Source organism: Pristiophorus japonicus, chromosome 16 (genome assembly GCF_044704955.1).
Source record: "Pristiophorus japonicus isolate sPriJap1 chromosome 16, sPriJap1.hap1, whole genome shotgun sequence".
Classification (NCBI taxonomy): domain Eukaryota; kingdom Metazoa; phylum Chordata; class Chondrichthyes; family Pristiophoridae; genus Pristiophorus; species Pristiophorus japonicus.
Window position 1 is genome coordinate 7,760,056 of NC_091992.1, and position 18,659 is coordinate 7,778,714.

The window sequence follows — 18,659 nt, forward strand, 5'->3', positions numbered from 1 at the left end:
GGATTTATGAAAGGGAAATTTTGCTTGACAAATCTTCCGGAATTTTTTGAGGATGTAACTAGTTAGAGTGGACAAGGGAGAACCAGTGGATGTGGTGGATCCGCACCTTCGCCCCGGAAAAGTTTCCAATGATTGGCTCAAAAAGGGAAGGAAATTTGTGAAGAACCTGGGTACACGAGGCCTCATCGACATGTGCTAGTGCTCGGATGTCATCCCAGTTCCAGCGGATTTTGCCCAGCCAGCTCCTTCCAAGCAGTGTGGGGCCATCGCCCGGGACAATCGAGAGTGGCAGTTCATGCACCGTGCCCTCATTGGTGACCTTGACCATGGCACTGCCCAGGACAGTGATAAGCTCTTTAGTGTACATTCTCAGTTTCATGTGGATGGGGATCAGGGCTGGTCCGAGTGCCTTGTTGCACCAGTCTCTCAAACATCTTTTTACTCATGATGGATTGGCTAGAGCCAGTGTCCAGTTCAATGGCTACGGGTAAGCCATTCAATTTTACATGTAGCATTATAGGTGGACATTTCGTAGAAAATGTGTGCACCCCGTGTACTTCAGCATCTGCCTCCTCTCAGGCTTAAAATTGCTTTGATCCACCATGGACCAATCTTCCTCTGCCACGTGGTGGTTAGCAGGTTTTGCAGAGCTTGCAGCTTGTCTGCAAGCTCATTGGAAGTGCCCCATTGTTCCACAGCTCTTGCAAACATACCCTTTGAAGCTGCATGAATAGGCTGAATGGAAGCCTCCACAACACCAAGGTGTGAATTGCCTTGCATTCATCCTTTGTTGCGGACTCAGAGTCATCTGCGTCATCTGAGGCCTGCTGGCAGTTGCAAACTCGTGGTTTCTGCCCTGTACATTTCTGCTTGCAAACACAGTTCCAGTTAATTTATGAACATTGCTAGCACTTGTGTGCTGAGAGATTTGTTTGGTGCTATCGCAATGGCCTTACTGAGGGTCGGTGTCTCTACAGTCAAAAGTTTTTGTAGGATGGTCACGTGGCCAATGCCCAGTACAAAAAACTCTGAGCATCTGCTCCAGGTCGCCATCAAACTCACATTTCTCCTGCAAGTCGACTTAGCTCGGCGACGTAGCTCGCCACTTCCTGACCTTCAGATCGCTGGCATGCGTAAAACCAATACCTCGCCATCAGCACGCTCTCCCTCGGGTTAAGATGCTACAGAACCAGTGTACACAGCTCCTCATACGACTTATCTGTGGGTTTCACCGGAGCCAGAAGATTCTTCATGAGGCTGTAGGTCGGTGCCCCGCAGACCATGAGGAGGACCGCTCTCCTTTTTGTAGCGCTTCCTTCCCCGTCCAGCTCGTTGGCTACAAAGTACTGGTCTAGCTGTTTGACATAGGCTTCCCAGTTCTCACCCTCCGAGAACTTCTCCAGGATGCCCAGTTTGCTGCATCTTTGCGTTGGATTTGTATACTCGTCGCCAGTTATTGTGTTCCTAACAGAGGAGACTGCACACAGGGAGGTTCAAGTAACAGTGATCTCAGTCTTTATCAAGACACTCCAGAGTGAGGAACAGGCCTTGGGGGCCGGCTTATATAGAGTGCTTCCAAGAGAAGCTGGGATCCCTTGGGACTTCAGGGGATGCGCTCCCTGGTGGCAGAACATGGGAGTGCATGCTTTACAGATACACAGCAGTTTCTATGAGATCCCCTCTCACCCTTCTAAACTCCAGTGTATAAAGGCCCAGTTGATCCATGGCTGATCCTATCATGGACTCAGGTCCACTTCCCTGCCTGCTGCCCGTAACCCCTTATCGGTTAAAAAACTGTATCTCTCTTAAATTTATTCAATGACCCAGTCTCCACAGCTCTCTGAGGCAGCGAATTCCACAGATTTACAACCCTAAGAAATTCCTCCTCATCTCAGTTTTAAATGGGCAGCCCCTTATTCTAAGATTATGGCCCCTAATTCTTGGGAGGTTTTACTACGTTAAATACACTTATAGAAATAAAAGTTGTTGCGTATCTGCTGTTCTTGTTTAAAAAAAACTCCAATAACAAACAGTACTAAAACAATGACCGTTCAATAATGGCAGACGCACTCCATTGCATAAACAGACATACAATACAGGATTTGCTGATGTTACCTATGGATGTCAAATGCACAATAACGCTGCCAGGATTTTTCTGGCACCTCACTGTATAACAATGCTGAGTGCTAGTTCCAAGACTAGTTGACTCTGCCTGTTTGTACTGTTATTGTTGGTATTGTCAAGTCACAAGAGCCATAGGCAGGGTCACAGATTTATGACGGTCGATTAAGTCAAATTCCATTTTTGCATGGGATTCCGGGAGTTTTACCATTGTTTCAGGGATTGCATTCCCTGCAAGCTTTTTCCAAAAGCCAGTGGCCTTGGCCATAGGAAATGACAGAACCGGGAGAGGAACAGTTTATCTTCCTTTGAGTGAAAAGGTTAGGGCAGGATGACGAAGCATTTAAAATTCACCACTGATGTCTCGTTCTCTTCCCCTCACTAGGATATGGTTCCATTCATGCTAGTTGCCCTCTGGGACCTCACCTTTTGTGGCGGTTTCATATGTGAATCGAGGCAGATAGGGATATAGAAACATAGAATATAGGTGCAGGAGTAGGCCATTCGGCTCTTCGAGCCTGCACCACCATTCAATATGATCATGGCTGACACATCGACCAAAGTCCCTGTCCCTTGCCCAGTGATCCCTGAATGATCAGTTGAAAACAGGTGTGTGCTAGGCTGTAATACGCTCAGTCGTTATATACTGAGGGGCAAACCACCATGTCCTCTTCAGTGTTCAACACACTCAACCACAGCACTATCTCACAGCTCCTCTTCTGTGGCCCATCTCTATTGCACTGCTCTCATGACTCATCTCAGCTCAGACGCTCACTTGCGAAACCCTAAGCTTTGCTACGTTACGGGAGCTGTATAATCGCAGCCTGTCATTTTCTGTTCCCATCGATCGCAGCGCAACCAGCACCTCTCCCTGCAGCAGCTTCTCGGCAAGTTCAGTCCCTTCCTTTCCTTCACTAGTATGTTGTGGCTCAGCGTCTTCTACATGTAAGCCGATAGCTAGCTTTCAGTCTCTACCATCCACTCGGATCCTGTGAGCAGCACTGTACAGTACAACTGCTATGGTCATGATGAGTCAGGACTTTCTGCAGCTCGATGTTGGTAAGTTTGAAGCCACCCTGTTCAGCTCCAGCCAGAAACTCCAACGCTGCCTCCAATTCCATAACTGTTCCTGACCAACACAATGGTGCACTACTTCAGTGTCCTGCTTAACCAAAACTTCACAACTTGTCCATTACAAAAACTGCCAAATTCCACCTCCAAAATATTACTCAACATCTTTTCCAATACCATTCCAAGTTCCACCTTGGAGAATTGGAGAAACTCCCTCATCCACAACTCTACTGCTTACGTTCTATCCCACTCATTTATCAACCATATCCTTACTGGGGGGGGGGGGGGGGGGGGGGCAGTGGTGTGTGGTGGGGTCAGGTTGGTAGAGGACCTGTGTCTTACGGACATTTAGCGTGAAGCCCATGCTCTCGTACACCTTGGTAAAAGTGTTGACGATGGCTTGGAGTTCGGCCTCAGTGTGCGCAAATGCAAGCGTCATTCGCGTACTGTAGTTCGACGACAGAGGATGGGACGACCTTGGATCTGGCCTGGAGACGGCGGAGGTTGAACAAATTCCCATCTGTTCTATAATTTAGCTCCACTCCAGCGGGGAGCTTGCTAAGAGCGAGATGAAGCATTGCAGCAAGGAAGATCAAAAAGAGCGTTGGTGCGATGACGCAGCCTTGCTTGACCCCGGTCCGGATGTGGATTGGGTCTGTGGTGAATCCATTGGTCGGGATCACGACTTGCACGTCATCATGGAGCAGACGGAGGACGGTGACAAACTTTTGAGGGCAGCCGAAACGGAGGACGCTCCATAATCCCTCACGGTTGACTATCAAAGGATTTTGCGAGGTCAAAGAAGTCATGTACAAGGGTTCGTGCTGTTCCCTGCGTTTCGACGAGGCCTTGGACAACGTGGATCATTTTCCATACCTCGGGAGCCTACTGTCAGCAAGAGCACAAATTGACAACGAGGTTCAACACCGCCTTCAGTGCGCCAACGCAGCCTTCGGTCGCCTGAGGAAGAGTGTATTTGAAGACCAGCATCTCAAATCCAGCACCAAGCTTATGGTCTACAGGACAGTAGTGATACCCGCCCTCCTATATGGCTCAAAGACCTGGACTATATAGAGCAGATACCTCAAAACGCTGGAGAAGTACCACCAGCACTGCCTCCACAAGATCCTGCAAATCCATTGGCAGGATAGACACATCAACGGCCGTGTTCTCGCTCAGGCCAACATCCCCAGCATCAAAGCATTGACCATGCTCGATCAGCTGTGTTGTGCGGGCCACATCATCCACATGCCCAACATGAGACTCCCAAAGCAAGCATTCTGCGCAGAGCTTCGACACAGCAAGCGAGCCCCAGGTGGGCAGAGGAAACGCTTCAAGAACACACTCAAAGCCTCCTTGACAAAGTGCAACATCCCCACCGGCTCCTGGGAATCCCTGGCCCACGACCGCCCAAAGTGGAGGAAGAGCACCCGGGAGGGCGCTGAGCACCTCGAGTCTCGTCGCCGAGAACAAGCAGAAACCAAGCCTAGACAGCGGAAGGAGCGTGCGTCAACCCAGGCTCCCCACCCACCCTTTCCTTCAACCACTGTCTGCCCGTCCCACCTGTGACAGAAACTGTAGGTCCCGCATTGGACTCCTCAGTCACCTGAGAACTCATTTTTAGAGTGGAAGCAAGTCATCCTCGACTTAGAGGGACTGCCCATGATGATATCATCCTTACCGGTCCAATTTCTTTCCGCCTGATAATCAGTGGCAGAGCATTCAGCCACCTTGCTCCTGCACAATGGAACTCTCTCCCTAAACCCTTCCACTTTACTACAACTTCCACTTCCAAAAGTTTCTTCAAAATTTACGTCCGACGAAATGCCCCAACTCCTCAGCTCAGACGCTCACTTGTGAAATACCAAGCTTCGCCACATTATGTGAACTATATAACCGCAACCTGTCTAATTTCCGGTTTCATTTCGAAAGTTACAAAAAGGTACTCAACAGTCAAAATGTCCATACAAACCCCAACTGTCTAATTATAGGGTAAAACAGAACGTACAATAGTGACATTTACCAATGCTGGTTTTAAGGAAGATAAAATTTATCTTTCGAAGGAAAACTTTAAGCTTTACAACTCGGAAACGCAACGACAAGGTCAATGATTTACAGTGACTAAATAAATTAAATTCCATTTTTATATTACATGAGGTTCTGGGTTTTGAGAATTGTACTCCTCAATCCCATCTATTTTTCCTTGAAAACTAATGGCCTTGAATGTGAACCCAAACTGGCGCAGACTGCAGTCACTGTGTCTCTGCTCCTTGCTCCCATGGAGGCAAATTTGGTCGGATGGAAGATTATCTTTGCCGTGGCCTATCTTACACTTCGTGGAGCAGTATTTTACTTTGTGTAAAAAGTCAGCCTATGCCAAGAAACTGGCAACAATGCTTCACAATTCCAAAAATGAATTGGATGAGGTAGGTAACCTGTCCCAAGTTCCCAAACGTCCTCTGTGTTCGTAGTTCGACAAGATCAAAATTAACAACCTCCTTTTATTCTTACAACAATGTTAAATTTATTTGATGATAAAATCCAAATAGACATGTCCTTAGCTACGTTGTAAAACTACACTAATATTGCTCATTACCATTGATAGCATACCTAACCTTCCCTTGCTGCACAATGACAATTTAGACATTATAAACTCATTCAATCCCATAGCTGTTGGCTCCTCTTACCACAGTACCAGCCAGCTTTAAACTTCCATTTTTCCTACATTGAATAAACAATGGTTAAGAAAGGTTATGATAAAACTGAAATACTAACTGAAATCCATGTGACTTTTCTGGTAGCAATCCCATCACCGTGGGTCTTCCCGGACATAAGTTAGGGGAGCCGGTAAAAGGAACCCATATAGAACACTCCCTCTCCATACCCTCCATCAGTCAAAAAATTGTTTCAATGGTCAGGCAGGCAGTAGGAGACACTGACCAGAACGAGACACAATTTCCTGCAAGTTAATGTTGTCAAACCAGAATCATACACCTGCTTCCACCATAATCAGCACATCTCTAGCCTCAACTCCCATCAACCCCCCTGGCTACCATCACCTCGGGTTGGGTTGAAATGTGGAATCTCGCAGTGGTGATTGACCTTTACTTCTTGTCCCGTCCCTCTACTCCATCATTGGTGGCCGCTACTTCAGTCTCTACTACCCTGCCATATGAAATTCCATCCCCAAATCCCTCCACCTTGCCACCTCTCTCTCTGCTTTCAAGCGGCCCCCAAAAGCCTTTTCCTTCAACCAGACTGCTGGGCCCCTCTCTCGCTCTTTCTTTCTCCCCCCCTCCCCCGAGAATGTGTAAAAGGGTTGCGAAAGTGGTAGATGGCTAGAGAAGGTGGCAAAAGGATGGAGATAGGGAATCATGGGAAAATAGCTAAAGAAGTGGTCAAGATGCAGACAACTGCAGAATCAACAGGAAAAAAAAGGGGTTACCAAGAGTTGAAGTTGACGTTAGACACGGGTCATGAGAAAGCCCAAGGCAGCACAAAGAAAGAAAGCAATTCTAGATAGGAAGGGAAAAGTAATATCTTCTACTGATAAGGAGGAAGAGAAACTAATTGGGTTCTTTACTGATAAGGGAAGACAGTGTAGCAAAAGCTATAACTAACCTACCTGACACCAGCCCTAATTGGGAGATTTTCTTGCCTGCCATTGGACGTACTCGGGGGGGGGGGGGGGGGGGGTGGGGGGGGGAAGGCAGAAAGGGATTAGATAGACCAAGTGCTAATCAAATGTGTTCTGTTTTGAAAATGTATATCTACTGTGCTTTTCGCGCTGAAAAGGACTTGTCCAGGGGAAGGTAAACAGGCTCTGATTGAGAGTGTTCCTTTGTCTTGACAAGTCCCGGCCGGAGAATCTTCAATAAAGGTCCTTTACAGAAAAGGCAAGGCGTTCGCGTCAGTGCATTCGCTGAAACAGATTGAGGGAAAAAGAATCCGTATCAACACCCCCCCCACCCCCCCAATCACCTCACCCTCCCTCCCCTTCTCGCACCCCTCCCCCCCCAGATCTCCCTGATGCTCCGCATTCACTATTTTCCACCACCGCGTAAACAGCTTTAAAGCATCTATTCATGCATGACAAGAACTACAGAAATACAAGTTGCTGAATTAAGCTGATTTGAGCCAGCGCTGCAGCTGGAGGGCTACAACTGGCCTTGGCAAGATAAAAAAAAAAAGCTATGGTAAAACCCTTCGATTGACTGGTCAGCCGGTAGCACCCTCACCAGAGTCAGAAGGTTGTGGATTCAAGTGTCACTCCAGAGCACAAAAGTAAATCTAGGCTGACACTCCAGTGGAACACTGAGGGAGCGCTGCACTGTCGGAGGTGCTGTCTTTCAGATGAAACATTAAACTGAGGCCTGTCTGCCCACTCAGGTGGATGTAAAAGATTCTTTGACACTATTTCAAAGAGCAGGGGAGTTCCCCCCGGTGTCCTGGCCAATATTTATTCCTCAATAAACATCACTAAAAAAAAAATTGAGCGCGTACTGATTGCCGCGTTTCCTACATTACAAATGACTACACTTCAAAAAGAAAAGTATTTTATTGGCTGCAAAACGCTTTGAAATGTCTGGTGGTCAGGAAAGGCGATATATAAATGCATTTTTTTCTTTCCAGCAACAGAAAAATGCACAGCTTGGCTTAGGTCGGTATCAAGGGACATGGGGATAGTGCAGGCAAATGGAGTTGAGGTAGAAGATCAGCCATGATCTCATTGAATGGCCGACTCCTGCTCCTATTTCTTATGTTGGCGATGATAGAACTGGGCTTGGTTGTGATGTCCACCATTGAATGGCCTGGAATGTCGACACTCACCATCTAAGCACACACCTGGGCAGGGTATCGGAGAGGTGCTAGTACCAGTGGAACTAGTTTCCTGGTGATAATTAGCTTGAGATGGGGAGAATAAATCATTATGCAAAACAGTGACATATCACATCAGTGCTCTTGATGTCATAAGCCAAGCAATGGGCTGTAGAGCTATCCAGGGAGACAATCTTCATCGACAGGGACGAGAATGAAGGTTTTGCCACTTAAAACACAGGGAAGGCAGTGGGGCGGATGCACAGCATTGTAAAACAAGTCACTCCCCCCACAAAATAAATCTTTCTGGCCTGTCTCTTGGCAGTAACATTTGGAAAAGCCTGGGAACAGTTCACCTGCCTGCCTTAACCTCCAAGAGCTGCACAATGAAACTTAGAAATATTCAGTACCCTGGATTTAGTTCAACTTGCTCAGTGTTTTGCTCGTGAAAACAAGTGCATGACTTCAGCAACAAAAGACAGGTCTCCATAAATTGGACAGGCACTTGAAGAGGACTAATCTGCAGGGGTATGAGGAAAAAGCCGGGCTGTGTGGCTAAATTCGACAGCTCATTCAGAGAGCCGGCACAGACTCGACGGGACGAAAAGGGATTCTTCTGTGCTGAGAGAAGTATATAAAATAATTCTTACTGCCGAGTTCCCCAAGGGAGCCAGGGAAGGTCGCACGTTTAATCCTCAGCCAGGGTGGCACTCCCAGTATTACCACTGGCCTCATCATCCCTGGGTTACGGAGAAAGGGGTTGCCTTGGGATCCTGCTTCTGATATTTATCCACCAACCCTTGATTTGAGACAAGGCTGCTGTTGGAGAGCTGCAATTAGCCTAGGTGTGTGTGTGTGTGTGTGTGGGGGGGGGGGGGGGGGGGGGGGGGCGGAGGTGGAGGGTGAAAGAGAAAAATTAATAATGGTAACTCTACTGATTGCTACTTGTGCTGAAAAGGGATCGGACTTGACTGGTGCTCCAGCAGTTGAATAGTCTATGAACACTGGCCACCAGTGCTCACACTTAACTGTCAGTTAGGTGAGGTTACCAGAGGGCAAATGGCACTAATAGAACCTTACCCAAGCAGGGAGTCAATAACTTTGGCAGAGGAGGGAATCGAAGGAGAGAAAACTGACAACCAAAATTTGAGGGGGAAAAAGTAACATTGGTGTCACAATTATTAGAAATTACGCAAGTTGATACTTTAAGTCACCGCTTCATTCTTAAGCATTTAAATTGACTATAATTATAGATTGTTGCGTAGCATGTAATCGTCTGCAGCTCTGAAAAAATGCATAGTGTAACATTTCCCACATTTGGAGGTTTGCTCATAGCCACAATCATTTAGCTTCTTACACCGTGCCCATTGTATGCAGGCTGCATACTGCGTGCCAATGCTCTACGCTATCTTTGCAGTAAGAACAATTTAACACTTACAACTAACTTGTTAGTGCCAGCTGTGGGTAGCACTCCCGGTTGAGTCAGATGGTTGCGGTTCAAGTCCCGCTCCAGAGACGCGAGCACAAAATCTAGGCAGACACTCCAGTGCAGTGCTGAGGGAGTGCTGCACTGTCTTCCGGATGAGACGTTAAACCGAGGCCCCATCTGCCCTCTCAAGTGGAGGTAAAAGATCCCATGGCACTATTTCAAAGAGCAGGAGAGTTATTCCCAGTGTCCAATATTTATCCCTCAATCAACATCACTATAAAACAGATTATCTGGTCATTATTGCATTGCTACTTATGAGAGCTTGCTGTGCGCAAACTGGCCGCGGCATTGCCCACATTCCAACAGTGACTACACTCCAAAAGTACTTTGCTGCTGTAAAGCGCTTTGAGACGTCCAGTGGTAGTGAAAGGCGCTATACAAATGCAAGTCTTTCTTTTTTCTTTATGTAACAACTGGGGGAAATTTCATGAGTCACCGGATGGGCTTCCATTTGTTTTGAACTGGGTGCTGCCTACCTGGAGTTGGGAGGGGGCAGAGTCAATAACAAATGTTCAAACCATTCAAAAGATTATTCACCCACTCCAAATCCTGCGGTTCATTTATGATCACTGGGGAAGCCAGGCTTTTTGTTTTAAACAATGAAGTTGACAGTGTGCACAGAGTATCATATTTCATGGCTCATCACAATCTTCATTTACATTAAAAACTCAAGTCTTAACCGTGTGACTCACTTCAGCTCCCCCCCCCACCCCCACAGCCAGTGAGATCATATTTCACCCCCCTGGTTTGAGATGTAGTGCTTTGGTTGCACTAGACATTTCAATGGGTTTCAAAGTTATAAAATTCAAACTTACACTGGGAAGTCCATGCATGTGGACAATTATCAATGGGCTCATGAGGCAACAAACGCCCTTCTCAAGAGAGAAAGAAAAATAAAGGCTTGCATTTATATAGCGTCTTTCACAACCGCCGGACATTTAAAAGCACTTTATAGCCAATTAAGTACTTTTTGAAGCGTGGTCACTGTTGTAATGTTGGAAAACGCAGCAGCCAATTTGCGCACAGCAAGCTCCCACAAACAGCAATGTGATAATGACCAGATAATCTGTTTTTTTGTTATGTTGATTGAGGGATAAATATGGGCCAGGACACCCAGGATAACTCCCTTGCTCTTCGAAATAGTGCCGTAGGATCTTTTACGTCCACCTGGGAGAGCAGACGGGGCCTCAGACAGAGATACAGTAAGAAGGTGGATAGGTGGAGGTTAAGATCCATTAAGGGATAGACTTGTTGAGCCCAATGAGCTGTTACCACATATTCTAATCGTCCATGTTATGTCATTGGCAAACACGTATAACACAGGATATTTGTTGCTTTAGAAATCAACTTCAATAGCACTTCTGCTTGATACAACAACTTGTATTTATATAGCGCCATTAACGTAGTGAAATGTCCCAAGGCACTTCAGAGAATATTATGCGATAAAAATTGACATCGAGCCGCATTAAGTAGAAATTAGTGCCGGTGACCAAAAGCTTGGTCAAAGAGGTATGTTTTAAGGAATGACTTGAAGAAGGAAAGAGAGGCAGAGGGGTTTCGGCAGGGAGTTCCAGAGCTTGGGGCCTAGGCAACAGAAGGCACGGCCACCAATAGTTGAGCGATTATCAGGGATGCTCAAGAGGGCAGAATTAGAGGAGCGCAGATATCTCGGGGGGGGGGGGGGGGGGGGGGGTTGTGGGGCTGGAGGAGATTACAGAGATAGGGAGGGATGTGAAAATAAGGATGAGAATTCTGAAACTGAACCGTTGCTTAACCGGAAGCCAATGTAGGTCAGCGAGCACCGGAGCGATGGGTGAACGGGATTTGGTGCGAGTTAAGACACAGGCAGCCGAGTTTTAGATCACCTCCTGCCAAGTATTTGACGAGAACGTCATGGCGAAGACAATTCTTTCCAGCATTTATGGACCTCGCTTATAAAAGCGTTAAGTAATGATCCAACACATCAACCTGCGAGAGATAACCACAAATCATTTCAAAACCCCAAACCCACTTCTGATCTTGACCCACCCTATGGAGCAGTATTTAAATCCCAAATCAAAAGGGTTTCCAATGGATGGAGGTTATTAAATGGGCTACACCTTTAGCACTTATCTTCCCCGCCGCTTCAAAGATAATATGCTTCTCGCCTAAACAATTTAATGTTCCGAAACAGACTCCTTATCGTTAACACGCAACTTGCATTAAGGAGCCACTGTTTTGCGAGGCTGCAGTGTGCCATGATCTTAATTTGTTTAATTAAGTTTAAATATAACCACCTAATAATGTGTATGCAGGTAGATTAAAAGGAGTGGCTCAGCTGTTTGATATAGTAAATCTATTGAAAGCTATTTGTTTTGGCTTGCGGCAGAAGTCCTCCACGAGGCAAATGTGCTTTCGGGCAACTTCCTGTGAAATGTGCCATTCCTAAAGACCTGCATCCAACACAATTACCAATAGTGCTGTGAAAACTAACCACCAGAGAGCAAGATTCATGCTTTGCCACAATAGCACAATGCAGACCGGCTAACTCATTCTGTGGCAGAACCCACATCCCAGCACTAACACATCATACCAGGGAGTTACTGCCCCGCCTCACCCCACAAACTGCTTATTAATAAAGACATTTTCTCTCAATTAATTAAAAGGCTTCTTCATTTGAATGGAAATGTCCTTCGGAGGAACAAAGCTCCAAAGACACTCTCCAAATCTAACAGTGTTTCATTATTTTTTTTAAATGTTGCACGAATTCCTTCCCCAATTCTCTCTCTTACGGCCTGAAGTCGTCTTCATGCTGGGATAATCCTCCAGCGGCACTGGCAGACCATCACTACGTCTGCACGAAGCATTGCAGCAACTCGCCGAGGCTTCTTCGGCAGCACCTCCCAAACCCATGACCACTACCACCTCGAAGGACAAGGGCAGCAGGCGCATGGGAACACCATCACCGCCACTTTCCCCTCCAAGTCACACACCATCCTGACTTGGAAGTATGTCGGCCTGTTCCTTCATCGTCGCTGGATCAAAATCCAATGGAACTCCCTCCCTAACAGCACTGTGGGAGTACCTTCACCATACAAACTGCAGCGGTTCTAGAAGGTGGCTCACCACCACCTTCGAGGGCAATTAAGGATGGGCAATAAACACCGGCCTTGCCAGCGATGTTCACATCCCATGAACGAATAAATAAAAATCCTTCCTAACGTGAAACCAGTAAGGGGAAGAAACTTTGATAACCTCAATAAATCCAGACTTCTCAACAGATGTGTTTTATTATTCAAGTTAATTTTTGGCTCCATCACACTCATCTCCAACGCTCTGCCACATCATACATCTTCCCCACCCTTGTACTTTTCTTTACAACCCACAGTCTTGCACATGGTCACAAGTATATTGCATTGTGGGAAAACAATTTTGGCACGACAGTTAATCAAAACGGCACTACTTCCTTTTATTTCCCAACACCAAAATACTTTTCCTCTCCAAAGCTCTTGAATGAATTGTCAGCTCACAAATCCGTGCCCATCGTTTCTGCAACTGTGTTTGAATTTCTCCAATCAGGTTTGTGCCCACGCCACAGCACAAGAACATAAGAAATAGGAGCAGGAGTAGGCCATACGGCCCCTCGAGCCTGCTCCACCATTTAATACGATCATGGCTGATCCACTTCCCTGCCCGCTTCCCATAACCCTTTATCCGTTAATAAACTGTCTACCTCGGTCTTAAATTTATTCAATGTCCCAGCTTCCACAGCTGAGGCAGCGAATTCCACAGATTTACAACCCTAAGAAATTCCTCATTATGTCAGTTTTAGATGGGCGGCCACTTATTCTAAGATTATGCCCCCAGTTCTAGTCTCCTCCTCAGTGGAAACATCCTCTCTGCATCCACCTGGTCAAGCCCCCTCATAATCTTATACATTTCGTTAAGATCATCTCTCATTCTTCTGAATTCCAATGAGTAGAAGCCCAACCTACTCAACCTTTCCTCATAAGCCAAACCCCTCATCTCCAGAATCAACCTAGTGAACCTTCTCTGAACTGCCTCCAAAGCAAGTATATCCTTTCTTGAATATGGAAATCAAAACTGTACGCAGTATTCCAGGTGTGGCCTCACCAATACCCTGTATAACTGTAGCAAGACGTCCCTGCTTTTATACTCCATCCCCTTTGCAATAAAGGCCAAGATTCCATTGGCCTTCCTGATCACTTGCTGTACCTGCACACTAACCTTTTGTGTTTCATGCACAAATACCCCCAGGTCCTGCTGTACTTTGCAATTTTTCACTATTTAAATAATAGCTTGCTCTTTGATTTTTTTTCTGCCAAAGTGCATAACCTCATACTTTCCAACATTATACTCCCTGCCAAATTTTTGCCCATTCACTTAGCCTGTCTACGTCCTTTTGCAGGTTTTTTGTGTCCGCCTCACACATTGCTTTTCCTCCCATCTTTGTATCATCAGCAAACTTGGCTGCATTACACTCAGTCCCTTCTCCTTCCTGCATTACAACCAAAGTCACAAATAACGTCCTCTGTGATGCCTTGACGTCTGTACACAACATCCTCCTCTAACACCTCTCCTCCACTGTCCAGTGATTCCCCGCTTTGCTCCATTCTTACCTATCCAATTGTAAACAGAATATCTCCAGCAATCACTTCCCTTCCCACCCTCAGAGTTACCTGCAGAGACCCCCCCACCCCCCAAGGATACAGATTTAAGGTAACAAGCAAAAGAACTAGAGTGGAGAGGAGGAGAATTTTTTTAATGCAGTGAGTTATGATGATCTGGAATCCAATGAAGTATACTTGTGAGCTTGTACAAGACTGCAGGTAGTGGAAGCAGATTGAATAGTAACTTTCAAAAGGGATTTCGATATATACTTAAAAAGGAAAACATTGCAGGGCCACAGGGAAAGAGGAGAGTGGGACTAATTGGATAGCTCTTTCAAATAGCATGCGTTTAAATTATGTTATGGCCTTGCCCATCGCTATCGAGTCTCCTCCAGTTCTACAACCCCTTCCTTCAAACTCTCTATTCCTCTAACTCTGGCGTTTTGCGCACCCCCTCCCAGTTTGGCCCATCATTGGTGCCCGTGCCATCACTCATCCAGGTTCCTCACTGAAATCCCCTCCACCTCCCAAGGGTCTCTTTAAAACCCCCACTTTGATCACCACTCCCCATCCACCACTTTAAACATTCACTCCCTCCACCACCGGCGCAACGTGGCTGCAGTGCATACCAGCTACAAGATGCACTGCAGCAACTCGCCAAGGCTTCTTCGGCAGCACCTCCCAAACCCGCAACCTCGACCACCTGGAAGGACAAGGGCAGGTATGGGACCACCACCAAGTTCCCCTTCAAGTCACGCAATCCTGACTTGGAACTATAATCGCCGTTCCTTCATCGTCACTGGGTCAAAACACTGGAACTGCGCCTACCCAACAGCACTGTGGGAGCATCTTCACCACACGGACTGCAGCGGTTCAAGGCGGTGGCTTCTGAAGGGCAATTAGGGGTGAGCAATAAATGATGGCCTTTCCAATGGCACCCACATCCAGTGAATGAATGAATAAAAAAAAACCTCTTATTTGCCTCAGCGTCTGATTTTTGTCTGATTATGTCTGTGAAGCGCCTGGGGACGCCAAGTGTTCCACAAAGCATTAAGATGCTTTATTTTTGATGCCAGGATTTTCCTCCTCGGGAGAAGGTTCACCTTCAGCATCATCAACATCACAAACAATTTAAAAAAGTACACCACTCAATGCATTTCTTCTTGGCAGCAATCTGGACTTGTCATAGTGGCATATGAAGGATGTAATGCGAACAGACAAACCTGGAATACATTTCTTGGATGTCAAACCTTTCCCACCCCCCCACCAAAACATTTACTGACCCTTTTGCTGCAATTACGTGAAAGTTTGAGTAGTTTATTGCAAAAACGTTCCAGCCCGAGCTGAGAACAGGGTCAGGCTCAGCTGTGATGACAACTCTCACAAATAATGGCAAGGTGCATGGTTGTGTCCAGGGACTAGAAAACTGCATTAAAGCACGAATCACTACCTTCAGAAGTGGATGGAAGAAAATGTGTGCAACGAAAACAGACCATAATTTCCGTCAACATGTTATCTTTAAAGATTAGGGGGGTTGGATTTTCCGGTCCTTTGCGCTGCGAGTTTCGCCCCGGAGCAGCGTGAAAGGCGATGGTGAGCTCTCCAGCGCTCCACCGCGATCCCCTGGTCAGGTTTTGCGGTGGCGCTGAGCAGGACCGCCGGGAAGAGCTGTGCTGGGCGTGCCAGGCCCCTGGTTGTGACACGGGCGCGAGTTCATAGTCTGGCCCGGCCCGTCCACCCGGATGTTCGCCCACAATGAGCGCCTGGGAAATCAGAGTGGTCCAACGATCCTGTCAGCAAAGGAGGAAGGTAATGGACTCCCAAAGTAAGTACAAGTGTTTTTTGTTTAAATTTGGTGCGTGATTTGTGGTGCGTGGCATGGGTAATGTTTTAGGAATGTTTTTGTGGGTTTTTTTAGCGCTGCGTCCCAACGTAGGGCCCAGATGGCCAAACTTAAATACTAAAGCGCAAACTATTCCCGGCTGCTAACTTTCCCACCCCGCCATCATTATCGCCCTGAAAGCAGAAGACACAAAAATCCAGCCCGAGGACTTTTAGATGTGCCTAGCAAGTGTTGTAAAATCCCCACAGTTGGTTACAGGGTTTATAAACATACCACAGAAAGTGACTATTACATTGCAGCGAACATTCCCATTAGAGATAAACATCTGCGCCTTCAGGTGGTCATAAACTAACCGATCCACAAAATGTCACGTGGAATTAATAGCAGGGAACCTGAATTTCAAATGCTTGTCTCTGATCAAATTTCTGTCAAATCAAACCTGGTTCGAGAAATCTTCACCATATATCAACGGCGCTGTTTTCTCTCTGCACAGAAAAATGCGCAACATTGCAGAATACTATCCTCAAAACAGCAGTAAAAATCCTGGAACTTGGTAAGAAAAATGGAACTGCCTTATTCACTCTCTGAAAACCAATGGCCCCATGTACCAATGGCCCTATCAAGAGCTGCAGCCAGATTTTTTTTTTTTAAATGCAAAGTTTGCCTTCAGTCTTCTTGTAAAGACCAATAACTGCATAGCTGCCAGGTTGCATTATAACAAATGACCAGAAGGTGTGCAAGAACAGTCAAGGGCAATAGACTGTTCATTTATTTCTCCTTCAAACGCATTTAGCACCCGTTCAGTACCTTGAAACAGCACAACCAAGATTAAGAACTCACCTGACAAGGGATCACGGGCTGTAATTCATACTGGAGTCACCAGAATTCTCATCTTTGCCTATGTGCCATGGCACATGACATGAGCATCACAAAGGTTATCAACCAGATAAAACTTACAATGGGGTTGGGGTAATTATCACAAGAACTGAATCAATTATTCTGTAGTCAGACCTAGCTCAGGGAGTAGAGGAAAGTGTACTGTCATCAAGACACTACTGAGAATTGACTTTTCCACTCCATATAAAGTCATCAAGTAGTTCTATTACCAGCTCATTCATGTTTAAATCCTAATACAAGCGCAAAACAGTGAGCTTCGGGTATTACTTATTATACGCAGCGGGCAATAATCTACAAGCTGGCTAGTTAGTTACAGTTGACAGACTGCTCTGTAATTTAAACTCTAGTCTAAATACACACAGTGGAGCAATGGCTGATGTCAGCCCCTGTTGGCACAGTTTTCTGTGAGCATGAGCGGAGGGGGTCACGGACTGGACAGGTGCAGCCGGCAACGCCACATGGCGAGTACAGGAAACTGTATATATCCATGTTTGCTTGTTTTAAACAAAACGTAGCACGGATTTCCCCAAAAATGTAGAGGGGGAACAAAACTGCACAGGACAGACACAGCAGGGCACAAACCTCGTGAATAATTAAAACTCTCCGCCGTTCAGGAGAAACCTGCTGGAGCCGCACAGCTGTTTGACCCAGAGTTGGGCCAGAAAGACAATGTTATCCTCCATTGAACATTACATATGTTATTGCTTTGCATTCAATGCATTGCACATTATATATTTTAAATGCATTGCACATGATGTATTTTATTGCTTTGCATTCAATGCATTGCACATTATATATTTTAAATGCATTGCACATTATGTATTTTATTGCTTTGCATTCAATGCATTGCACATTATATATTTTAAATGCATTGCACATTATGTATTTTATTGCTTTGCATTCAATGCATTGCACATTATATATTTTAAATGCATTGCACATGATATATTTTACCGCTTATATAGTGTGCGGCGTGGGTCTGACCTGCACCTGTCGCCCTTTCTCCCTGCGCTCACAGTCGGAGCTGCCACGAACACACACACACACAGCCGGTGCGGCGGGGCTCAGTGGCGTCCCACCTGCTGGAGGTCGGGGAGGGTCCCGGCCCGGGGCCCGGGCGGACAGGGCAAGGCGGGCCCCAAGGCTGCTGCAAACAGCTAGGCCTCCCGCCCCTCCCTCGGCCGGGGGGGGGGGGGCGGTGAGGGGAGGAGGGCGGAGGGAAGCGCTCCCAGGGCCGGGTATTGTTGCTAAGGGGAGTCGGCTCGGGGCCTGCTCCCACAGGCTTCTCCCGCTCGCTCCTCAGGCGGCAATTTCCCCCCCTCCCCTCCCCTCCCTCAATCGCCTCACATATATTTTTAATTAATATATAAATTATAAATACCCCTTCCAGCTCGTCGTCCGAGCCGCCTTCGTCCTGCTGGTACTCGGGGTCCAGGTCGATGTCGAACACCCCGGCCATGTCTCTCTCCGCCTGCCGCCGCTCTCTCGCTCCTCATGGGTTCCACTCGCCCACCATCACTGTCGCCTCGCCGCGTGCCGTGCGCGCCTCATGCGTGCGTGCACTACGTGCGCGCCGCCGGCTCGCTTCTCTTCCCCCCCCCCCCCCCCACACACACCCCGCGTTCTCACTTACGTGCTCATGCCCGTCCACTTGCGTCGCGACGCTAAGCCCGAGGGGGGGGGGGGGGGAGGGGGCGCGAACGTGCGCACGCTCCTCCCAAACCCCCCCCCCTCCCTTCCCTGTCGCTTCCTGCACCGACCATTTCGAGCCGGCTGGGGGCGCACACGAGCCAATGCAGCCCCAGTTGTG

General features: G+C 47.1%; 1 protein-coding gene across 1 annotated transcript in view; it reads right to left on the reverse strand.

Annotated features, from left to right (window-relative positions):
- rps6kb1a (ribosomal protein S6 kinase b, polypeptide 1a) overlaps nt 1-18,410 on the reverse strand; it is a 90,895-nt gene extending 72,485 nt beyond the window's left edge. Inside the window, exon 1 of the mRNA XM_070856943.1 lies at nt 18,231-18,410. Coding sequence (XP_070713044.1) covers nt 18,231-18,308 — 78 coding nt within the window. The 5' untranslated portion in view covers nt 18,309-18,410. The remainder of the gene's footprint in view (nt 1-18,230) is intronic.
- Nucleotides 18,411-18,659: the final 249 nt, after the last annotated feature.